Source organism: Ambystoma mexicanum, chromosome 4p, assembly GCF_040938575.1.
Source record: "Ambystoma mexicanum isolate Mex_15411 chromosome 4p, UKY_AmexF1_1, whole genome shotgun sequence".
In the NCBI taxonomy this organism is placed as follows: Eukaryota; Metazoa; Chordata; class Amphibia; order Caudata; family Ambystomatidae; genus Ambystoma; species Ambystoma mexicanum.
In genome coordinates, this window is record NC_090927.1 from 344,276,227 (window position 1) to 344,302,021 (window position 25,795).

Consider the following 25,795-nt stretch of genomic DNA (forward strand, 5'->3'; position numbering starts at 1 on the left):
ATCTTCTGACCCCTGGGATGCATCTGCAGAGTTTTGTCGCCTCTCCGTATGGGCAGGCCGCCGTATGTAAGTTGGGCCAGGTTCGGGGATGCTTTGCCCTGAATGCGAGAGGAAAACATTTTTTTTTTTTTTGTGGGTGGGGGGTCACGTGCATGTGCCCCCCACCGGGTGTCCAAAAATTACTCTGCGCTGGCCGTGAGCCATCCGGAGCTCATCGAGCGCCGAGCGTGTGCATGTCGAGTAGTTCACCTCGTTGCCATTGTTGGATCCAGCCTCCGCGGCTCTGTGCGCAGGGAGACTGGATCAGTGAGGACGCTAGGCCGCGCGGCCTGCGTGTCGCAGCTGTAGCCGGAGCGAATAAGACACACAACACACACTGCTCCGGGGCTTTTATTTGAACGCCCTGCGTCACCGCGTAGCGGGACGCCGGGCGGATGTAACAGTATCCAGCGGCAACCCGCCATTAGCAGTACTGAGGCCCATACAAACAACAGCCTCCCCTGTGTAATTTCAAAAACAGGTGTTTAGAAAGTCACGTACTTACAGTTTTTTTTATTTCAACATGTGACGTACAATACAACGGATTACAGATTCAGCTGCAGTCTGTAAAACTTCATTTCCCGGGTTTGTAAAAGGGCTCCTCTTACCAATATAACAACAAAGGGGTTAGAACGATCGTTAATGGATGCTAAAAGACGTGCATATAAAATTAACTACAAATGCTGGTTCATTATACTAAACCGATGCTGGCTTGAAACTGAAATTCACCGTTTCGTAAAGGGAGGTCTTATGTTGCTTTGATTATCAATTGAAACACACATTTAAAGCCCCTGTGAGAGTGAGACCCGATAGCATTGATAGATTTTAAAAGTTTGCCGACACTTCCTGAAATGCCTTTAAGTCGTAGTGACGTTTTCAGGTAAGCCGTCTACGTGCTGAGGAAGAGAATCTTGTAGGAAGGAGTACTCTGTGCCGTGCATGGGCAGGTTTGTCTTTTGTATTGTGTATTTATTAGGCGCTTATACATCTCAGAAGTGTTTCGAAGCTCCAGGTATATTTAAGGGCCGGTGGGTTTGTTTTTCCTATTTTAATTGCATCAACAGCGGATCTTTGTGTGCCTTCTTGGCTGGTAAGTATTATCTCAACCCCCGGCTCCCTTCCGCCCCGAACAGAAGTGATGTTGGACTGTGCCCTCACGCCGAGGACATTTCAAGGCAGATGTTTTTACCAAATTCGGCTGCCAGCCGCAAGTCATGTTTATCGTTTGCATAAGCGTACTTGCACGTTTTCCACCGCCAAACGGCAGCGGCTTTTTGCTGTATTGACGGGCTTTCTACAAAACTGTACAGTATATACGCCATCCTTCTTCACCCTTCTGCGTAACACTGCCTTCAATGTTTGAACAGCAAGGAACTCACACAGTTGCAAATGAAACCCCATGTGAATTCCAGGAGTGGAACAGCATGAAGTTTCCTTGGCAGCCTTTACCAGGTGGGGGGGTTCTTATTTGAACATTGCTGGGAGAGGTGCCTAACTATACCGCTCAGTGCTGCCAGCCAGTGGATTGAGCAGTACTCCGCCCCCCCCCACCAACTCCCCCATTTGTTCCGCTGTCTGTATGTATAGGACAGAGTTCCTTCATTTCCCTGTGTTGTCTCACACAGTCTTGAAAGAAAAGAGAGAGAATATTGTGGTGTGTCACCCCTCCAGGGAGCATGGTATCTCCCAGGGCACGTGCTAAGGTCACATGTTGGTGACCATGATAATAAAAAGGACGAGCCATTTCTGGCTCGCCAGTTGATGTAATGGAGCCTTGTCTGCCATGTGTGTCATTACTGCAGCTCAGTGCTGCTGCTTAGCAGGCAGAGGGCCTGAAGCTGCAGGACCAGCCACATGGACAGTGCCCCTGCTGGGCAACACTATCCATGACCCCACCCCCATGTCTGCAGAGCCCCTGATGCAGCCATGTGGTCCCAGGGTCCCTGACGAGCAACTCTTCAGTGTGGTGCGGGTGCCCCTGCTGGGCAAATCCAGTGCTGTCCTTTTTGGTTGCCTGGGTGCCCCCAGGCCATGGAAGAGCCTGTGTGCTCATGGGCTGACAGAGTGCCCCCTGTCCACGGATGTCTGCTGGGTGCCCCATGTTGGCTCCCAGTGTGTCCCCAGCCTTTGTCGGACTGGCCTGATTTTCTTTGGCCTCACTTAACTGTGCAAGGCAAGCGACTTGCTGCCCATGCTCAGTCAGTGCGACATGATGGGGGCGTGGCCACAAAACAGGAAATAACATGGCCTTGACGTACGATTTCCTGAATTTTGGATCACGCGTCCAGGCTGCGTTGTTACTTCCTGCAGGTGCCACCAGCGTCTTCTTGCCCTGTGAGGGATGCTGCTTCTTGGCTCACTCTCCACCACAGTTTGAGGGGGTGCCACGAACTGAGCATTTCAGGACTTTCCCAGTCTCTCTGCTCCCCTGTCCCCTGTGTGGACCCATGAAGGTGGACATGTGGCGAGAGGAGGGAAGCAGGGGGCTGGTTCACTGCAATGCCTGCCTCAATCCTGACCAGGCTTTACTAAGCCCTCCACTTCTTAGAGGGAAGCTGGGTACTTGGTGACCTAATATTCACTGTGCGCCTTTCCCCAGCAGTCGTCCATTTTCTGACCCCATTTGCTCATCCTGTTTGTTTTCTTCTGTCCTGAAAGGGACACCACGGGAATCAATGGGCCATGAACATCACTGGGGTGGGGGTTGGGGGTGCATCACTGTTCAAAGCAGGCATTCTAGATGCTGGACACATTATTGTTGAAATGTGCATTTTACACGTTCTAGGAAAAAAGTAATTTCCACACTCAAAAACGCTAGTGACACTTGCGTTCACTAGTTTTGTTTGAATTTCTTTTTTTTGGGTTGAAGAACCACACCAATTTGTGTGCCCTTTGCTTTGTGTTTTATCACAGGTTAAATTTATAAAGATGTTTGTCAAACTGGTTAATCACAAATAAATGCTTCCATTGTGCTGACAGCAGTTATTAGGAAATTAAACTGTGTTTATGGGAGCCAACTTTTGATTTTCACTACAGAGGCAGAAATAGCCCAACCCACCCTTGGCCAAACACATTTTAAAGCACTTCCTTTTTTTATAAGTAATTGCAAAAAGTCATTTGATTAACACGTTTTGCATATGTAACATCTCAGCAACGGTCTGTCAACCTCCTCAGCGTCCCCGGTAGCGTTCTACCGTAGAGCGAGTCTATGCATCCCTTGATCTTATAAAAATCACTGCATTACCAACAGCACTTTACGTGCACCACTGCCATAGAAGTGATTTAAAGTGGAATTCATGTATATCTTCCTGCTGTGGGTGCTAGGCCTTCGTCTGCATGGGGCACCATGTGTTGCACAGAAGCCAGGCGCCCTTGTGTCCGGCATGGCAGCCACGACAGTCTGCTGCTACTTCAGTGCTGTCACCGAACTGCAGTAAAAGTGAAATGGCTATTACTCGATGTTTCCGAAATCTAGCTTGGTGGGTTAAGCACTACATTGTCGGATTCTATGTAAGATATATAGATGAATGATTGGAATGCCAGCAGGCTAGATTTCTCAATTATTGTAGGGAGGGAATAGAAAGGGTTAAATATAACAAGGTTTTTTTTGTCTCTGTGACTGAGTATGAGTCACATTTTCAGGTATGTACTCTGACTGCTCTCTGTTCTCTGCCAGTTGGGGTGGACTGGCCTATAGGGAACTCTGGAGATTTCCCAGTAGGACTCTGCACCCTAGGTCCCTTTTGTGTGTGTGTGTGGGAGGATGTGCGCTCCCTGGCATATTGTAGTGGGCAAACATTGGTATAAGGTCCATCTGGTACGTCTATAATATTTTTTTGGAATTGCAGGAACACCAATTTGTGGTTCTATCATCCCATTTAGGACAGCGAATTCCTCAGCAGCAGCGGCACCATCAAAGATCCTGACGCCTGTGAAGGACTTGCCGATGGTAAGGATGCTTTTTTAAAAAAACAACTGTGTTTTACTGTGTGTGATGGTGGGGAAATTTTAAAGGTATAGTTATAGTCACAGTCAGGGACTTGAAACCTTTTTTTTTTATGCTGTTCTTTTCTCATGTCCAGTTTGGGGCGGTACTGCAAGTTCACGTCTCATGTGGGAGTTGCATTTACAGGGCACTGTCTACGCTCTCCTGGTTTCACAGTGTTGGATACTGCTTACTAGCTGATGCTTAACACCCAAGAGCTAGTTTTAGCTACTGCTCATCTAATCTTAATTTTGAAGACTGAGGTAGTCCCATGTATCCTTGACTGTATGTTTTCATTGCAGCAGCATCGCTCCAAGCATCAGTGTATCAACCTAACCACCTGTGTCCCAGCAAGAAAATCCCAGTGTAGCTCTTGACCCAGTCATGCAGGCAGGTAAGGATTTATTTTCCCTTTTTACCATTGGTTGAGTAGAAGTTCTGAAGGTTTATAACTGCCATGTGCAATGTGCATCCGGGTGTGGTTTTCACTGCCAATCTGTGGCCTAGTCCAGGACCAAACTTCAAAGAAATAAATGTGAGCTAAGATGTCACGATCTAAACGGGGAAGTCTTCTGAGGCTTGTATCAATGTGGTGTTTTTTTTTTTTTGTTTTTAATCCAACCAGTATTTCTGACCCATTTTTGCAAGGTGCTTCCCTCCCCACCCCCAAGCTTTTCACATAGTTTCTTTGCATGTGGTGTTTGTCATTGTTTAAATCTTTTGGGGACTTTGTTCTTTATTATTTTTCCCACACAGTATTTCTGACCCATTTTTCCATGGGCGTTTTTCCCCCCAACCTTTTCACGTGGTTCATTTTAAATCTTTGCATGTGTTGTTTGCCATTTTAAATCTTTTTTTGCGAAATGTTTTAATTTTGAAAACTTTAAAATGATTTTTAAAAACTATTGTGACCCCACTAAAGTGGGGTTTTGCAATGTTTTTACAGATTCAGGCTCCTTTTTGAGATGGATCGTTGGTACAAGTGAAAAGATCTTTTTCACCGTACTGATGGGTGAAAAAAGGTTGATTTAGAAAGACCGCTCTGTGACTGCACGGCGTGGTCTTTCTAAATCGAACTGTCATACTTGTCAAACCCCTGCTGCACACGAGTGTGTGCAGGGACTGATGGGCTCTGTGAGCCCTAGCAGAGTCATCACCAGAGGCAGAGATGAGTTTTGGACTGTATGTGTGTGTGATTGTGTCTGTGTGTGTATGTGTGGGAGGATGTGTGTGTTGATGCGGGAAGGGGGTGGTGGGTGGTATATATGGACGGTTTTAGGGGGGGTTAAACCCCTCCGATTAATGAGTGGGAGAGGCTGGGGCTGTGCAAGGAGGGTGGCTCTATGTGATCTTTTCCGCATTTTAAATCCAACACAGAAACGGCCGAATAAATCTTTTTTTTGTGTTCAGGCTTTAAAATGCGGGAATATCACATTGATCGTTTCCAAGTACCTAAAGATGGGTAGGAATCTCAAACGAAAGGCAGAAGAGTGGTGAAAACAGACAAAAGAAATGCATAAACACAGAAATATGATGTCTCTTATTAGGATTTTTGGCTCGCATGAATCACAGTTCCTGGAGAAGTTAAGCCACAGTGTGTTTTTGGCACTACATCAGCAAATGACAGCCTGAAGCCAACAAAATAAAGCACCATTTGGAAACAAAACATGCCGATTTAGCAAAAAAGACCAGGGATTTCTTTGTGCGGCAGCTGCAAGGCATAAAAAAGCAAACAGACACTGTTAAAAATGTGGCCTCACTACCTACAAATGCAGCTATCTGGGCAAAAACAAAAAGCCTTTTACAGATTGCTTCTGCCAACAATTCTCGCTGTCAACCGGGAAATGCTTGGGGACGGTGCAGCAGAGAAATGCAAAAGTATCCCTATGTCTCATGCCACAATTTTCCGACGCATCACTGACCTGTCCTCTGATGTCTGTACAGAATTGATATCGCCCTTGAAACAGTCAGTTTGCCCTACAGTTGGTTGAGGCCACTGACATTTCAAAAGAAGCACATTCGATTGCTTATGCGAGGTACTGTCATGGAAAATAAATATTGGAGGATTTCTTATTTTGTAAACCAATTCAGGGCAGAGAAACTGCATCTGAAGTCTTTGACATTGTTAACTACTTCCTGAGTTCCCACTGCCTTAAGTGGGAGGCATGTGTTGGTGTTTGTACGGATGGTGCTCCTTCAATGTGGGGTGCTAGAGCTTAGTTAAAAGCTAAGTGTTGACAGTAGCTCTACATATATTGTGGACACACTGCATGATACACCGGGAAGCTTTGCCTGTGCGCAGGAATGGACTTGCAGAGGTGCTGACTTCTGTTGTAAATATTGTAAAGTTTGTTAAGGTGCACCCCACAAGAGCCCGTCTGTTTGCCACATTATGTGCAGAAATGGGAGCTGAACATGATGCTGTGCTGTTTCACACAGAGGTTAAGTGGCTCTGCAGGGGAAAGGTTTTAAATTACATTTATGAATTCTTCCTGGGTTTAGACCAGATGAAAGAAGAGCCTCTTTGTGATTCACGCTGGCTTGTACTGGTTAGCTTACCACGGCAACATCTTTGAAAAGCAAAATATTGTAAACCTCTCCTTGGAAGGCAAAGAAACTGCATTGTTTGCTATTAACGCAAAAATATCAGCATTCAAGAAGAAGCTGGAGCTTGGAGGAGGGTTGATATCGGCATTACCAATGCATTTCCATTCTTGGCAGATGCTCTGACGGAGTATGAACTTTCATGTGTTGCTGCACTAATAGGAATCCATCTCAGAACTAGTCTCAAAGTCCTTGCCAGAGAACAATTGTAACGTCAATGACTGGGTGGTGCAGCCTTTCCTAGCAGACATAGGGGCCCACCTCCCAATACACCACCAGAGGGAACTAATGGAGCTTCAAAGTGACCGCGTACTGGAGTGCCAATTCATAAAAGTGGATGGATTTTGGCAAAATGGAGTTTCCAACTTTATCCAAATGTGCAGTCCATGTACTGTTACTGTTCAGAACCTCGTACATTTGAGATTGGATTCTCAGCATTTGCAGCCCTAAAGACTAAATATCGGTCAAAGCTCCAGGTGGAAGAAAACCTGCGGTTGGCAATTTCAAAAATTAAACCCAATGGTGACCGGCTGGCTGCTGAAAGCCAGGCCCACCCTTCACACAAGTTCTCCAGTATGCCACACTTGCAAGTCACTGCATTGATGGTAATCTCAAAGTTGTACTTAAGAAATTAGTTGCATGTCAAATATCACTGTAGGACAGCAATATTGTCTGTTTTTTCTTTTGTGGGAAATAAATATCCAACACTTCTTTTAGTCAAGACCTCTGTGTTGCAGAAAACAATTCTGAATGCTGTGTTTACAAATGTCTTCTCATCTAATTTGAGTTATTGCAAGCAATGATTTTGAAAGAATTTAGTGTTTGGCGCCCACACCACCATTTGGGGTACCATTCTACACCAACATACGCTAACCGTTCCCAACCGATAAAAACATTTTGGAGTCGATGTGTATAGGGGTGACCAAGCCCTACATTTTTCTTAGGTTGGAAGGGGGTGGCGGGGCTCGGCTCCAAAAAATGTTTGAAGACCACTGCTGTCGAGTGACCATATTGTTATCAAGAAAATGGTACAGACGGAAAAACCTAATTCTATCTTGCTGGCTGCCACTGTTTTATGTTAACATATATTTTGTTTGCTAGCTTGGATGAACACTTAGCCCCCCCACCCCCTTTGGGACAGTGCACGTTCGGGCTTGACCGGCAGAAGCTTAATGTACTAAAAGACCTTTGCAAAATGCCTGGTTGCTTTTTTTTACTTTTTAAAGTGGTCCTTTGTCCGCGTGCTGGTGGTGCCCTTGTGTGCGACGTTGCTATGTGTACAGTACGGTGCATATACAACTTGTACACATGACTGGGTATGAGTGAATCATTCCAGTGTTATACTGTGAAGGAAAGGGTCACACGGACCCAGCGATACTCAAGATTTGACTTGGTCGTCTGCTTAAGAACATTGCAGTGTCACGTAGCCCCTGTGAGAATGTGTCTATTGTATACAAACTGCATGGTGGAGCTATACTTGTAATTTTCAATAAGTTGCCCAGGCAGCTGCATGCCGGTGCACAGACACCCGCTGGTATAGATTTCCCTTGTGTGAGGATTGTGATGTGTGGCATGTGGGAAGCGTGTGCGACTTTAGCAGCATCTTCAATATTGCTTAATTCTGAAGCGGGGTGCCAAGGGTCACAGTTTTTTTGGCTGCCATGAAGACTGGCTAGGTTTTGAAGTGTGTGGCAGACAGTTTAAACCAATGTGTGCTGCACACACTGTCAGGTATAGGTTCATGCCGGGAACGGTTGAAATGCCCTGATGAAAGCGTACTTTGATCCTACTTCTGGTGGTGCAGGGAGCTTTGGACTTAACTTTACAAAAGCTCCAAATTAGATTTGCTGCTGTGATTCTGCACACAGAGAATGGTTGCAGATATTCACCATCCAAGCTCTCGTTAAGAAGGGAGAAAAAAGGCTTCTCTAACAAACGTTGAACAGATGCCCCTCATCTATTTATTTCTCTTAACATTGCTCGTGGCCTGATCATTGCTTTCACTTAAGTCATTGAAGACCAGCCAACAAAAATAAAAAAGTAAAAACACAGACACCACTCTCTAAGTGGCATCCATTAATTGTCCAGCTACTGAAAGAGAGTTGCATTAAAGGGGAGTTTTGACCCCCTGCATTAAAGGAGTCTCAACCCCTCTCCCCCGCACCACGCCCTCCCTCCCCATTTCCACCTCGTTCAAGAGGGGAAAGATTGTAGTATATGCATCAGTTCGAGATTTGTGTAATGTGAAAAGTGTACAGGACAGGTACAGCATCAAAGTACCCCTAAAGAGGTTCTGTAAAGCTGCCCCCCATAAAAAAGCAAACTGTCTGGCATTTCATGTTTTGAATATTATTTTTTCACTTTTGGAAGATACCGATGTTATACGGCAGAAAAGTTGTATTGCTTTTACGCCATTGGCTTGTTTTGCTATTGCCTTTTCAGTTCACAGTATGGTGATGTTGTGCCAGCCTTTGGGCGCGGGTGACCGTGTTCAAGTCTCTCCATGATTCATCACTTTGGGGGAAATTGCTACATGATTTAATAAATACAAATGTAGGTTTCAGGGGCATGTTCTAGTTCTCATTTTCTATATAGGTTGATGAGGTTCCCGGAGGGTTTTTGTTGCTCCTTAAATGCTGTTTGTTTTTTCCATCCATTGCACCTCCGGTTAGTTGAAGATAGTTCGCCTGTAAACTTTATTACTTATTTTTCGAATGCTTGCAAGGGCTAGTGATCACTATGTCATTAATTTTAAAATATCTTTTTTGATCATTGTTTATGATGATCAGGTGTGAATGCTTTTTATGATGTTCTCGATGGGACAAGTTCATTCTCGTTAGATGTTGTGGAGCTTGGAGGTATTTTCTTGTTTTGCTGGATTTTTCAGCAGCCTTGTATACGGAGGGCTGGCACAGTAGCTGTAGCTTTTTGACCTGACCTGGGCATGAAAGGAGTGTTGTAAAATTGCTTTGCTATTTGAAAGTGGGAGGTCACTTTATTCCCATAAGGCAGTGGTCTTCAAAAGGTTTTTATGCTGACCCTCCCTGTGAGTAGAAAGATAGTTTCAACCCCCCTTCGACTCCCCGGCCACAAATTCTCATATTTTCTATTAAAAAGTCACCATAACTCTGTTTTTATAGAGCTATGTGCCCCACGGTTTGAAAACCACTGCCTTAAGGCACCCTAGATGTTCAGCCTACAGAGGCTCCTTCCCAGTCCCACACAATGACGGTTCTACTGATAACTTTCTAACCGTCGCCATGTAGGGCCTAAATGCTCCTACTGGCTGCCCGTCTCAGTCTTTAATGCTTTTGCTGCTCCAATGCCCCCATAGTGTTCGACATGAATAGGTACATGTCTTACTCCGATAGAGGTGCACCCGACCCTCTCCAAGTAATTAGCTATCTGCATGTATCGGGCCGTGGCGCATGTGTGAGAAACCATGCCTCTGCAAAATGTATCCATGGCCTGGTTTACTTTTTTGAAGAATTTTTCCACTGCTCCGAGCGCTGCACTAGTTCAGCTGTAGTGCATAATTTATGGCACAGTAGCGGTGCTTATGGAGGATAGTGCCTGGCTCATATTAGCAAAGGGCTGCCTGTTAAGGTGCAATAACTTCTTTGTTCCCCCATTAAAGATCACTTTTTTCCCTGCATACCCTTCTATTTCTAGTCCTTATAATTTCCTGTACATGTTGCTGTCCGCAAGCTGGGACTCTGTAAGGTTGATATTTACATTTAAGAAACTGAAACAAGTGCTGGTTTTTTAAAGGACGCACACAAAATGACTACAGCATTTTAGGTACAAGAGCTCTGCAGTTAAGAACTTATTTCCTCTCTAACACCCACCTCTAATTTTATTAGCGAGCATGTGCAACTAGTTGAAGCTATGCTGGGTGAAGTCTTGGAGGAAGTTACCAAGTACCAACAGATGCTTCACTCACAAATAGGGACACATCAGACAGGAACATCCATAGCACGCTCACTATAAATTAATGGTTTTGGGTACAGACACGTTTCACAAATACTTGGAGCATACTAAATTTACTTTATTTTTTTTCCCTTTTAGGCAATAATTGAAATCATGGCACTTTTTAATGTGCTTTTCTTTGATTCCGACAATTCTCTGTGTATTTGAAAGGATGGGGAATTTGAGCCTTTGGCAATTCCTGGTGAAGTTATTGTAAATGTCTGATTAGAGGGTCTTGATGAAAGTAGAAGAGAAATACATGAAGAAAAGGATTGCAAAGCAGTAGTGCTTTTCCAGTCAGCAGGTAAGCAATGTGGTTTTTTTTTTTGTCCATCGTTTTGATGTCTGGGGGAGGAGGGTATAGCTGATGTCCCTACGCGGAGCATTCCCTTTTTTCACGCATACGGATGAGTGCGGTACAATGCCCACCACTCGTTTACAGAATCTCTTTCCTCTATAGTAGCTCTCTAAAGTATAGATGGTCTACATTATTTCTCTTATGTTATTGCGCCTTTGTAGAGTGCCTTTTATCATTGGTATGATCTCAAAGCGCTATAGGTTGAACGCCATCTGGGACCGTAGTCCAGGTCAGAGTATGTGTGCAGCTAAACTGAGTTGTGGGTAGCTGCATGGGGAGGAAGGGAAAGCCGCAAGACGCGCAAGAATAAGCAAAAATGAAACCAAGGGGACGGATAGAATCGCACTTATGGGGAGTCGCTTACCCCAGTGTACAGCTCAAGCAAAGTCTGTTGTATTATAGTCACATTATGAAGTTTTAACTTGCCTTTTTCATACCCGCAGCACAGAAACAGTGTATTAAGACACAGAAAATATTTGACGAACTAATTAAAACCTATTGTGATGCAGAGGGACTAATTGAGGCTTTAAAAAGGAAGGCAGAGGAGAAAAAAAAGCAGCTACTGGTGGAATCTGGGAAGTGTTGCGTGAACTACAAGAAGACGATGCAGTGAAAAAAAACAAAAGAAAACAAAGAGAATTCAATTGTAAAAGCTGATGGGTGGAAACTGTCATTCCCAGACTTAGTAACTACTGTTCACAGTTACACCAAAGCTGGTGTTTTGGCAGGAATGGCTAGTGTTGTTCATTGCTCCTACGTTCCTGACTCTTGTTACTTCCCCTGGACAATTGAAAGACACAGCAGTAAATTGGCAGATGTCTCTGTGTAATGTTGCAGTTCCCAAAGATGTATCTGCGCAACAACTACATAATATTGGACTAACAACGAACAGTCAATTGTCTGCTACAAAAGCTTTGTCGGACAGATCTAATTTGACAAACTCAAATCTATCACCATGTCTTCTCAAGAGTGTGTCCTTGTTACAGTATGACGGCCATGCCTGTTAAAGTGAAATGACACCTACACGTTCCCACACACCTGCTCAATCATTCAGATTACGGTCTTTAATAACAATGGAATTGGAAGATCCCCCACAACAGAGTTTGGTTGCTACGTCAGCCACTGCTACTAATCGACAACGTAATTGTAGCTCACGTGCTGCTGTGTGAAACTGAAGATGCAAGTGCGCTTGTGTGTAGAACTATATAGTTGATCTTGTAGGTTGGTGCCAACTTGTAAATGGTTCATGTTTATGTGCTATTGGGGATTGTCGATGATTTCTGGTTGGGTAAGCAAGTGTTTTCTTGTCTGGTGAATGGTCGAAGTAATTATTAGCTGCTCCTAGTGATATTGGGTGAAGTGAGTGTCGGCAGTCTGTCATGCAGGTAGACCTTTAACAGATTCTGTTTAGGTCACTGAAAGTGTGAGTTTATTGAGATGGATCGTTGGTACAAGTGAAAAGATCTTTTTCACCGTACTGATGGGTGAAAAAAGGTTGATTTAGAAAGACCGCTCTGTGACTGCACGGCGTGGTCTTTCTAAATCGAACTGTCATACTTGTCAAACCCCTGCTGCACACGAGTGTGTGCAGGGACTGATGGGCTCTGTGAGCCCTAGCAGAGTCATCACCAGAGGCAGAGATGAGTTTTGGACTGTATGTGTGTGTGATTGTGTCTGTGTGTGTATGTGTGGGAGGATGTGTGTGTTGATGCGGGAAGGGGGTGGTGGGTGGTATATATGGACGGTTTTAGGGGGGGTTAAACCCCTCCGATTAATGAGTGGGAGAGGCTGGGGCTGTGCAAGGAGGGTGGCTCTATGTGATCTTTTCCGCATTTTAAATCCAACACAGAAACGGCCGAATAAATCTTTTTTTTGTGTTCAGGCTTTAAAATGCGGGAATATCACATTGATCGTTTCCAAGTACCTAAAGATGGGTAGGAATCTCAAACGAAAGGCAGAAGAGTGGTGAAAACAGACAAAAGAAATGCATAAACACAGAAATATGATGTCTCTTATTAGGATTTTTGGCTCGCATGAATCACAGTTCCTGGAGAAGTTAAGCCACAGTGTGTTTTTGGCACTACATCAGCAAATGACAGCCTGAAGCCAACAAAATAAAGCACCATTTGGAAACAAAACATGCCGATTTAGCAAAAAAGACCAGGGATTTCTTTGTGCGGCAGCTGCAAGGCATAAAAAAGCAAACAGACACTGTTAAAAATGTGGCCTCACTACCTACAAATGCAGCTATCTGGGCAAAAACAAAAAGCCTTTTACAGATTGCTTCTGCCAACAATTCTCGCTGTCAACCGGGAAATGCTTGGGGACGGTGCAGCAGAGAAATGCAAAAGTATCCCTATGTCTCATGCCACAATTTTCCGACGCATCACTGACCTGTCCTCTGATGTCTGTACAGAATTGATATCGCCCTTGAAACAGTCAGTTTGCCCTACAGTTGGTTGAGGCCACTGACATTTCAAAAGAAGCACATTCGATTGCTTATGCGAGGTACTGTCATGGAAAATAAATATTGGAGGATTTCTTATTTTGTAAACCAATTCAGGGCAGAGAAACTGCATCTGAAGTCTTTGACATTGTTAACTACTTCCTGAGTTCCCACTGCCTTAAGTGGGAGGCATGTGTTGGTGTTTGTACGGATGGTGCTCCTTCAATGTGGGGTGCTAGAGCTTAGTTAAAAGCTAAGTGTTGACAGTAGCTCTACATATATTGTGGACACACTGCATGATACACCGGGAAGCTTTGCCTGTGCGCAGGAATGGACTTGCAGAGGTGCTGACTTCTGTTGTAAATATTGTAAAGTTTGTTAAGGTGCACCCCACAAGAGCCCGTCTGTTTGCCACATTATGTGCAGAAATGGGAGCTGAACATGATGCTGTGCTGTTTCACACAGAGGTTAAGTGGCTCTGCAGGGGAAAGGTTTTAAATTACATTTATGAATTCTTCCTGGGTTTAGACCAGATGAAAGAAGAGCCTCTTTGTGATTCACGCTGGCTTGTACTGGTTAGCTTACCACGGCAACATCTTTGAAAAGCAAAATATTGTAAACCTCTCCTTGGAAGGCAAAGAAACTGCATTGTTTGCTATTAACGCAAAAATATCAGCATTCAAGAAGAAGCTGGAGCTTGGAGGAGGGTTGATATCGGCATTACCAATGCATTTCCATTCTTGGCAGATGCTCTGACGGAGTATGAACTTTCATGTGTTGCTGCACTAATAGGAATCCATCTCAGAACTAGTCTCAAAGTCCTTGCCAGAGAACAATTGTAACGTCAATGACTGGGTGGTGCAGCCTTTCCTAGCAGACATAGGGGCCCACCTCCCAATACACCACCAGAGGGAACTAATGGAGCTTCAAAGTGACCGCGTACTGGAGTGCCAATTCATAAAAGTGGATGGATTTTGGCAAAATGGAGTTTCCAACTTTATCCAAATGTGCAGTCCATGTACTGTTACTGTTCAGAACCTCGTACATTTGAGATTGGATTCTCAGCATTTGCAGCCCTAAAGACTAAATATCGGTCAAAGCTCCAGGTGGAAGAAAACCTGCGGTTGGCAATTTCAAAAATTAAACCCAATGGTGACCGGCTGGCTGCTGAAAGCCAGGCCCACCCTTCACACAAGTTCTCCAGTATGCCACACTTGCAAGTCACTGCATTGATGGTAATCTCAAAGTTGTACTTAAGAAATTAGTTGCATGTCAAATATCACTGTAGGACAGCAATATTGTCTGTTTTTTCTTTTGTGGGAAATAAATATCCAACACTTCTTTTAGTCAAGACCTCTGTGTTGCAGAAAACAATTCTGAATGCTGTGTTTACAAATGTCTTCTCATCTAATTTGAGTTATTGCAAGCAATGATTTTGAAAGAATTTAGTGTTTGGCGCCCACACCACCATTTGGGGTACCATTCTACACCAACATACGCTAACCGTTCCCAACCGATAAAAACATTTTGGAGTCGATGTGTATAGGGGTGACCAAGCCCTACATTTTTCTTAGGTTGGAAGGGGGTGGCGGGGCTCGGCTCCAAAAAATGTTTGAAGACCACTGCTGTCGAGTGACCATATTGTTATCAAGAAAATGGTACAGACGGAAAAACCTAATTCTATCTTGCTGGCTGCCACTGTTTTATGTTAACATATATTTTGTTTGCTAGCTTGGATGAACACTTAGCCCCCCCACCCCCTTTGGGACAGTGCACGTTCGGGCTTGACCGGCAGAAGCTTAATGTACTAAAAGACCTTTGCAAAATGCCTGGTTGCTTTTTTTTACTTTTTAAAGTGGTCCTTTGTCCGCGTGCTGGTGGTGCCCTTGTGTGCGACGTTGCTATGTGTACAGTACGGTGCATATACAACTTGTACACATGACTGGGTATGAGTGAATCATTCCAGTGTTATACTGTGAAGGAAAGGGTCACACGGACCCAGCGATACTCAAGATTTGACTTGGTCGTCTGCTTAAGAACATTGCAGTGTCACGTAGCCCCTGTGAGAATGTGTCTATTGTATACAAACTGCATGGTGGAGCTATACTTGTAATTTTCAATAAGTTGCCCAGGCAGCTGCATGCCGGTGCACAGACACCCGCTGGTATAGATTTCCCTTGTGTGAGGATTGTGATGTGTGGCATGTGGGAAGCGTGTGCGACTTTAGCAGCATCTTCAATATTGCTTAATTCTGAAGCGGGGTGCCAAGGGTCACAGTTTTTTTGGCTGCCATGAAGACTGGCTAGGTTTTGAAGTGTGTGGCAGACAGTTTAAACCAATGTGTGCTGCACACACTGTCAGGTATAGGTTCATGCCGGGAACGGTTGAAATGCCCTGATGAAAGCGTACTTTGATCCTACTTCTGGTGGTGCAGGGAGCTTTGGACTTAACTTTACAAAAGCTCCAAATTAGATTTGCTGCTGTGATTCTGCACACAGAGAATGGTTGCAGATATTCACCATCCAAGCTCTCGTTAAGAAGGGAGAAAAAAGGCTTCTCTAACAAACGTTGAACAGATGCCCCTCATCTATTTATTTCTCTTAACATTGCTCGTGGCCTGATCATTGCTTTCACTTAAGTCATTGAAGACCAGCCAACAAAAATAAAAAAGTAAAAACACAGACACCACTCTCTAAGTGGCATCCATTAATTGTCCAGCTACTGAAAGAGAGTTGCATTAAAGGGGAGTTTTGACCCCCTGCATTAAAGGAGTCTCAACCCCTCTCCCCCGCACCACGCCCTCCCTCCCCATTTCCACCTCGTTCAAGAGGGGAAAGATTGTAGTATATGCATCAGTTCGAGATTTGTGTAATGTGAAAAGTGTACAGGACAGGTACAGCATCAAAGTACCCCTAAAGAGGTTCTGTAAAGCTGCCCCCCATAAAAAAGCAAACTGTCTGGCATTTCATGTTTTGAATATTATTTTTTCACTTTTGGAAGATACCGATGTTATACGGCAGAAAAGTTGTATTGCTTTTACGCCATTGGCTTGTTTTGCTATTGCCTTTTCAGTTCACAGTATGGTGATGTTGTGCCAGCCTTTGGGCGCGGGTGACCGTGTTCAAGTCTCTCCATGATTCATCACTTTGGGGGAAATTGCTACATGATTTAATAAATACAAATGTAGGTTTCAGGGGCATGTTCTAGTTCTCATTTTCTATATAGGTTGATGAGGTTCCCGGAGGGTTTTTGTTGCTCCTTAAATGCTGTTTGTTTTTTCCATCCATTGCACCTCCGGTTAGTTGAAGATAGTTCGCCTGTAAACTTTATTACTTATTTTTCGAATGCTTGCAAGGGCTAGTGATCACTATGTCATTAATTTTAAAATATCTTTTTTGATCATTGTTTATGATGATCAGGTGTGAATGCTTTTTATGATGTTCTCGATGGGACAAGTTCATTCTCGTTAGATGTTGTGGAGCTTGGAGGTATTTTCTTGTTTTGCTGGATTTTTCAGCAGCCTTGTATACGGAGGGCTGGCACAGTAGCTGTAGCTTTTTGACCTGACCTGGGCATGAAAGGAGTGTTGTAAAATTGCTTTGCTATTTGAAAGTGGGAGGTCACTTTATTCCCATAAGGCAGTGGTCTTCAAAAGGTTTTTATGCTGACCCTCCCTGTGAGTAGAAAGATAGTTTCAACCCCCCTTCGACTCCCCGGCCACAAATTCTCATATTTTCTATTAAAAAGTCACCATAACTCTGTTTTTATAGAGCTATGTGCCCCACGGTTTGAAAACCACTGCCTTAAGGCACCCTAGATGTTCAGCCTACAGAGGCTCCTTCCCAGTCCCACACAATGACGGTTCTACTGATAACTTTCTAACCGTCGCCATGTAGGGCCTAAATGCTCCTACTGGCTGCCCGTCTCAGTCTTTAATGCTTTTGCTGCTCCAATGCCCCCATAGTGTTCGACATGAATAGGTACATGTCTTACTCCGATAGAGGTGCACCCGACCCTCTCCAAGTAATTAGCTATCTGCATGTATCGGGCCGTGGCGCATGTGTGAGAAACCATGCCTCTGCAAAATGTATCCATGGCCTGGTTTACTTTTTTGAAGAATTTTTCCACTGCTCCGAGCGCTGCACTAGTTCAGCTGTAGTGCATAATTTATGGCACAGTAGCGGTGCTTATGGAGGATAGTGCCTGGCTCATATTAGCAAAGGGCTGCCTGTTAAGGTGCAATAACTTCTTTGTTCCCCCATTAAAGATCACTTTTTTCCCTGCATACCCTTCTATTTCTAGTCCTTATAATTTCCTGTACATGTTGCTGTCCGCAAGCTGGGACTCTGTAAGGTTGATATTTACATTTAAGAAACTGAAACAAGTGCTGGTTTTTTAAAGGACGCACACAAAATGACTACAGCATTTTAGGTACAAGAGCTCTGCAGTTAAGAACTTATTTCCTCTCTAACACCCACCTCTAATTTTATTAGCGAGCATGTGCAACTAGTTGAAGCTATGCTGGGTGAAGTCTTGGAGGAAGTTACCAAGTACCAACAGATGCTTCACTCACAAATAGGGACACATCAGACAGGAACATCCATAGCACGCTCACTATAAATTAATGGTTTTGGGTACAGACACGTTTCACAAATACTTGGAGCATACTAAATTTACTTTATTTTTTTTCCCTTTTAGGCAATAATTGAAATCATGGCACTTTTTAATGTGCTTTTCTTTGATTCCGACAATTCTCTGTGTATTTGAAAGGATGGGGAATTTGAGCCTTTGGCAATTCCTGGTGAAGTTATTGTAAATGTCTGATTAGAGGGTCTTGATGAAAGTAGAAGAGAAATACATGAAGAAAAGGATTGCAAAGCAGTAGTGCTTTTCCAGTCAGCAGGTAAGCAATGTGGTTTTTTTTTTTGTCCATCGTTTTGATGTCTGGGGGAGGAGGGTATAGCTGATGTCCCTACGCGGAGCATTCCCTTTTTTCACGCATACGGATGAGTGCGGTACAATGCCCACCACTCGTTTACAGAATCTCTTTCCTCTATAGTAGCTCTCTAAAGTATAGATGGTCTACATTATTTCTCTTATGTTATTGCGCCTTTGTAGAGTGCCTTTTATCATTGGTATGATCTCAAAGCGCTATAGGTTGAACGCCATCTGGGACCGTAGTCCAGGTCAGAGTATGTGTGCAGCTAAACTGAGTTGTGGGTAGCTGCATGGGGAGGAAGGGAAAGCCGCAAGACGCGCAAGAATAAGCAAAAATGAAACCAAGGGGACGGATAGAATCGCACTTATGGGGAGTCGCTTACCCCAGTGTACAGCTCAAGCAAAGTCTGTTGTATTATAGTCACATTATGAAGTTTTAACTTGCCTTTTTCATACCCGCAGCACAGAAACAGTGTATTAAGACACAGAAAATATTTGACGAACTAATTAAAACCTATTGTGATGCAGAGGGACTAATTGAGGCTTTAAAAAGGAAGGCAGAGGAGAAAAAAAAGCAGCTACTGGTGGAATCTGGGAAGTGTTGCGTGAACTACAAGAAGACGATGCAGTGAAAAAAAACAAAAGAAAACAAAGAGAATTCAATTGTAAAAGCTGATGGGTGGAAACTGTCATTCCCAGACTTAGTAACTACTGTTCACAGTTACACCAAAGCTGGTGTTTTGGCAGGAATGGCTAGTGTTGTTCATTGCTCCTACGTTCCTGACTCTTGTTACTTCCCCTGGACAATTGAAAGACACAGCAGTAAATTGGCAGATGTCTCTGTGTAATGTTGCAGTTCCCAAAGATGTATCTGCGCAACAACTACATAATATTGGACTAACAACGAACAGTCAATTGTCTGCTACAAAAGCTTTGTCGGACAGATCTAATTTGACAAACTCAAATCTATCACCATGTCTTCTCAAGAGTGTGTCCTTGTTACAGTATGACGGCCATGCCTGTTAAAGTGAAATGACACCTACACGTTCCCACACACCTGCTCAATCATTCAGATTACGGTCTTTAATAACAATGGAATTGGAAGATCCCCCACAACAGAGTTTGGTTGCTACGTCAGCCACTGCTACTAATCGACAACGTAATTGTAGCTCACGTGCTGCTGTGTGAAACTGAAGATGCAAGTGCGCTTGTGTGTAGAACTATATAGTTGATCTTGTAGGTTGGTGCCAACTTGTAAATGGTTCATGTTTATGTGCTATTGGGGATTGTCGATGATTTCTGGTTGGGTAAGCAAGTGTTTTCTTGTCTGGTGAATGGTCGAAGTAATTATTAGCTGCTCCTAGTGATATTGGGTGAAGTGAGTGTCGGCAGTCTGTCATGCAGGTAGACCTTTAACAGATTCTGTTTAGGTCACTGAAAGTGTGAGTTTATTGGGGTGTGATGCCATGTTAGTTAGAGGTGAGAACTGAAATGAGGGAGTTTACAGGTTGCTTTGTGACCTTGTGGGGGTGGATTTGTAGTTTTGTATACTAAATCGACAAACTTGGTTAACAACTTTTGAGTGCTCTAGCATAGAAGGCAACAATGTGAGGGGTGCAAAATCCCTTGCGGTTTTCCAATACACTATCCATTAGTCTAATTAGACTCACCCTATAGTAATACACCCCTGACTTGCACACAGAAACATTCTGGTAATACCCTTTTCCTAAATCTTTTGGAAGCATTATGAAATGATGCCTCCTGAAGTTGTCTGCAATAATCATTCACAACTCCAAACGTTGTCATGAGGGTCATCCTGGAGTAAACCCCACCCATTCTGAAGTTGTCATGGGGTCATCCTGGAGTATCTCCCACCCATCTATGGGGGTCTTTCTGGAGTAATCCCCCACCCATCCTGAAGTTGTCATGGGGTCATCCTGGAGTAATCCCAACCCATCCTGAAGTCTTCATGGGGTCATCCTGGAGTAATCCCTGCCCATTCTGAAGTTGTCATGGGGTCATCCTGAGTAATACAAGATCATGACTGGAAGTAACCACAGCCCATCCTGGATTAGTTTCTGTAATAACTCAAGAGTCATCTCATTTTAAATATTCGGCCTATACACATACTTCAGGATGATCTCCCTGAACTAGCCATGACTCCAGAATGATTCCAGGAACAGCTTCCTTTTTGACTTTGGAAGGTACAGACAAGAGGATATGCAGTGGTTCTATCTGTGTCTTATCTGACCACCGTGCATGTAATTTGCAGAGCCCTCAACTGTATAAGTTTGCCCTAGGGATTGATAGACAATTTGAAATACTCATGCCCCCTCTTGCGCTGGAACTCACAGAATCCCACAGAATATAGCCGAGTCCCATGAAAATGGTTGGTCCAGCCGTTCATAGTCCCTGCCAGAATGTTTTCACTGTGCAATATGCGTTGCATGCTTTGTTTCAACCTAGCCATCTTTGCTAATTACCAAATTCGAATGACTATTCGTTTGAATTGCTTCTTTTGTTTAGACGTTTGCATACATTACGTCTTCCGAAGGGCGTTCATCCACTACAGTGATTCGAAGCCATAACAATTGCATTAGGCTCTATACAAATACAAAATAACATAAAGTGTTTGTATATTAAAGAAGCACATACACATCTCGCCCTCCCCTTTTTGCCATGAAGTTGGTAAGAGTTTTTAATAGTTAAGGGTGGTGTTAGGTGCAGGGGCAAGCAGAAGAAATTGTAGGCAGATTAGCCATGGCAGTTAGTGGGTGGCTAAATAACCAAACATTGCCGAAAAGTGGTGTGTACATACAAGGCAACCCCCCCCGATAGGCGGGAGACTCAAAATATAACTATTGTTAACTTTATTCCACCTAAAACAGTTCTTGCCCAATGCGAGACTATGGGAACATTTATTTCTCCCGTTTTCCTGGACAAAAACCTCCCTCCCAGGTGCTTCAAAATGTTGCCATGTATCAGTGTGTACCCACTTACATGCTATCTCCCTCCTAACTGTACTATAACTGTAATAGCGTGGGCTTATAAGTGGTGCTTATGCATCACTTAATAGTCAAAACTAAGGTGACTAAAATATAAACTGGCAGTGATAAAATACGGAGCACTGCAGTCTGAGCAAACAATCCCTTAAAGAATGCAGTCTCTGTAAACAAGTTTTTAAAACATCCATTTTCAGTAAAAAAACAAAAACATTGTAAGAATGCACTTGTTTATTAAAGGAAAAAGATAGGTGTGGTCTTGCGGTGTCTGTGTCTTCCTGCTACTGCTTCCGGTTCAGACAAAGCAATAGACAGAGACAGGAAAAAGATGGAATAGTGGTGTTTTTCTCAGTGGCCCAGTGGTCCGCTGACATGCTTAGGCAGGCACAGATTTGTGGCCTCATGCCTTGTCTTCCCTATACTTTGAATTCCTACCCAGTGCCCTACACCACCCTGCTCCTTCGTTATATTTTTCTCTCCTTGCCCAACGTCAAATAACGTAGAGAGTGGCTGGTCAACGTCTGTCAGCCTGTTAACTGGAATTGCGGTACCCCGACATAGATTCTGAGAAGCCTTCTTTGTGCTGTCCCCTGTTCATAAGCGCCCCTTTCAGAGATGGCAGTTAATTCAAAGCTGACCATCTGCATGCTTTTTATTCAAGGAGATTCCACTGCAGACAGTAAAATCGTTGGTGTGCGAATCATTTGGTTGCTGCTACAAATTGTATGTGAGGGACATTCATCTTGCATTACGGTGCCGCGATTCCAAAGTCTCTTGTGACATGCACTTGGCCTTTGCACTTTGCCAGGCAGACACCCAGGTGACTCACAACAGAACACTGAGCAAGGTAGTACTGAAAAGGAGTCTCGACCGAAAGATGACATTTCAAAGGAATATATTTATTAATAGCAATATAACATATGTTATAAGCACACTCTATATTTTGTTTTAATAATATTTATATTATGAAGGTTACATGTAAATAATATAAATGGTACCACAAATAGTAGTGTAAATCACATACTTAATATCAGATTTTATACAGCACCTCATGCCGGATCCCGCCACCATTTTCAATGCAGTAACATTTTATTTGTTGAGGTTTTGCAACAGACAACACGTGAGAAGAACGCTGTTTTTCTTTCCCATTTAATGGCATGCAATGTATGGACCTCAGAATGATGAACGGCTGAGTCCCTTGCCAATAGAAGTTGCTAAGTATGTGCTTGCCCCATGTCGGACAAACATAAAACCTGACTGTGAACTGCTGACTGGTACCATTTCCATAGTTTACATACATGTTGTCATCGAATTTATGCATAAGAGAGTCCTGCAAAAACCTTCTGGCAAAGAATTTCCCACAAACCATGGTTATCTATTTTTCACTTGAGACAGAATATTTGGCCACTGTGCAAGAAAGAATAACTGTGTCAAGGCATCTTAAGTGTGTCTACCTCCCTTTTGCATTTAAGGCACTTTCTTCTCAAGGCCGTTGGCTAGTACGACCCAATGCACTGCCCCGCACATTGTAATAATGATTTCAGATAGGATTAGCACAAATGGTCATCCAGCAGGATTGGGAATAAGGCACACCAGGCAGAATTTGCTTTATTGACCAGCAGGAGGAGGTCCGTAACTGATAGCAGGGAGCGGATTTGCAATTTGGTCCCAAGGTAGTGTTATATTATCAATGGGATCCACCCCGTTGAGGACGTGCACACTCTCAATAAACACTCGGACAAGGAGCATGTGTAAATATGGCTTTCTCCTTAATTCCTAAACTTCGCTCTGCCTAACGCGACCCCACCCCCCCTCCACGTGATCTGTCCTCGTGCTGATCGTTCCAGGGGCAGACATAGATGGGGGACAGAAAAGTACCAGCATAGAAACGGGACACTACATCTCCCCCTTTTTTATATATCATTACATGTCACATTATTAAATTTTTTCAATCCACCTTTCTGGTTTACGGATTATTCTCTTTGATGGACTACGAGAAACAGCCACACCGATGTCTCCACCACTGTAAATGTCAACAGTGTCTACGTCAGCATACGTATTTTCAGAGCAGCTGTTTTGTGAGCTCATTATGTCAGCTGGCTCTTCATGAGCTGGTGAATCTTCAGAAAGTTTCCAGAAGAACTATGAGTTTCTGTTGATGTTATGATGAGGACTTTCCGCCGACAACATGGAACCGTCAACTGCAGTCACAGTCAATGAACTGGGATCAAATACAGGCACATCTTTCTGCCCTTCAGGTTGGCGTACTTGCACAGTCACCAACATGTATGATGTATGATCGATTCCTTGGCTCTTCTCCCATCTGCATACCGCTTCATTTTCCTTTTACTTGCCCCAACCATCGTCCTAGCTTTATGATTCTTTTTTATTTGTTTTGTATTTATTTTTTGGCTGATTTATTCACCCTTTCAAATTATTTGGTACATAAAAGAGAAAGGAAAGAGAAAAGTTGCAATCATTTCACTTTTTGCATGACTACATTCTGTACATATATGGATTTCTTACAACATCCTATTTATCTTTAACAGTTCATCAAACCAGTTTCATCATATATCGCATACAAAAAAAAAAACATTCTTCTAGACATCCAATTGCATCACATCCTAAATATCTGGCAACACTTCTTTCAAAAACAGAACAAGTGCAATCTTTACTGTTGTTCTTGAACTAGAAAAAATTGAGTTGCCACATTTCTTTATTAGACAACGAACAGGAAACGTAAAACAAATTATTAAAATATTTTTCACGCATTTCGTTCAAAGCCCAGCATTCAATCACTAGATGCAGCAAAATTTCTTTTTGTGTCACATTCTTACAGAATCAACAAAAATGTTTGTCTTTCGGTTGTTGCCTCTTCTTGATAAAATTTAATTTGTTGGCAACAAATTTTACCTTATTCGTAAATATTGCATGCTTATGCAATTTGATGGAGATTTAATTAAATCATTTGCCATATTCCGAAATCTGAAATATTTTATGGCCAAACAAAGAAATGTCAAAGTCTGCATACCCTTTACATCGATCTTGTGTACAAATCCAGTCATACTGGTATCATTTTATGTTTGCTCTTCCAGGGTTAGTTAGTAGCAAATCAATAGACACATTGTATCAGTAAGCTCATCCAAAATACAATTCCTCCACATCCGTGGAAACCGTTCTTCCGATGTCAATAATTGTTGTGCAACAATACTCAAAATGTTTTCCGCACAAAGGCCTAAGAGACATTTTCTTTAAAGGCAGCACATTTTCCATAATACTTTACTGTATAAAGAAAGATACCCTAGTTCAAAACTTGCAGAGGTGTGCACTTGGGTAGCCTCAATATTGACTTACCCAACATTTAGCATCCCTTGGTGTTGTAGTTTCTGACCCATAGGTGAGTATAGGAATCACCTTCTGTTGGTAAAATGCCATTGTGTGTGAAGGTGAATTTACCAAATTTTCGTGTCAAGATTTTTGCTTGCGATATTAGATTCCTTAATTTGATCAATGTTCAACAAGTATACACTATTATTTAATAGGCCACCAAAAGGGATACCTAGATATTTATAGTGTTCTACCACTGACAATTTAGACGTCTTTAATAACCATGGATACTCGGTCACATTCAATCGCAAACTTTTCTTACAGATTACAATTTGTGCTTTCTCCAAGTTTATGATTAAATTATTCTCAGTAACGTACTCATCTAATTTGTTGAGTAGATTTTGTAGTCCACGGGGGGGTCTGGGACAGGAGGATAGGATCATCCACATATAATAGCTATGTGATCTTTTGTCGCCCTAATTTCGTTGAATCAGCTAAAGCCTCTGCAGATTTTTCAGAAGTGTCTAAAATAAAAAAATTGAACAGTGTGACGGCTAATATACAACCCTGTTGCAGACCCCTTTCTGTGGCAAAAGAGGCAGACAGAAAGCCCTCCAGTGTGAGACTAACTTGCATTGTTATACCAGCATGTAACATCTTTATAAGAGTCCGCAGAGAGGAAGGACACTCCTATCTTCCTAATTTGTTATACAATAGTTGGCGGTCGATAGTCGAAAGCGACTCTAAAATCAACAAAGGCTATGCACAGTGGTTGATTTTGCCCAATATATTTTGATTTTAGGTTTTATAGTGATAGCATCGAATGCAAAAACATAGAAAAAATGCATTTTTTTTGTTTTTCCTTTTTTAATGGGGTGGTTCCCCCACCCCCGTTTTTTTTTTTAACCCTTAAAACACATAATAAAAATAAAACCTTTACCTTTAAAAAAAAATCATTTTTTCGATGCTTTGTATTCGATGGAATCACTGTATACCGATTTTAGCATATTCAATAGAATCATATTTGGAGCAGTACCCAAGCTGGAAACAAAGCCTGACTGGAATGGATCCCTTTTATCTGCTCTCAAGGACCAAGCATTTAATTCTTTAAGAACCATTTAACTAAA

General features: G+C 43.0%; 1 protein-coding gene across 8 annotated transcripts in view; it reads left to right on the plus strand.

Moving 5' to 3' along the window:
- Nucleotides 1-908: 908 nt before the first annotated feature.
- Nucleotides 909-25,795, plus strand: part of LDAH (lipid droplet associated hydrolase) — a 1,186,576-nt gene continuing 1,161,689 nt past the window's right edge. Inside the window, exons 1-3 of one of the 8 annotated variants that reach the window (XM_069605885.1) lie at nucleotides 909-986; nucleotides 3,922-3,988; nucleotides 4,327-4,418. In XM_069605885.1, coding sequence (XP_069461986.1) covers nucleotides 4,409-4,418 — 10 coding nt within the window. In that variant the 5' untranslated portion in view covers nucleotides 909-986; nucleotides 3,922-3,988; nucleotides 4,327-4,408. Of the gene's footprint in view, nucleotides 987-1,026; nucleotides 1,052-3,887; nucleotides 3,989-4,326; nucleotides 4,419-18,092; nucleotides 18,305-25,795 lie in introns of those variants that run through there. The other 7 variants (XM_069605890.1, XM_069605888.1, XM_069605891.1 and 4 more) reach the window with 7 other exon arrangements.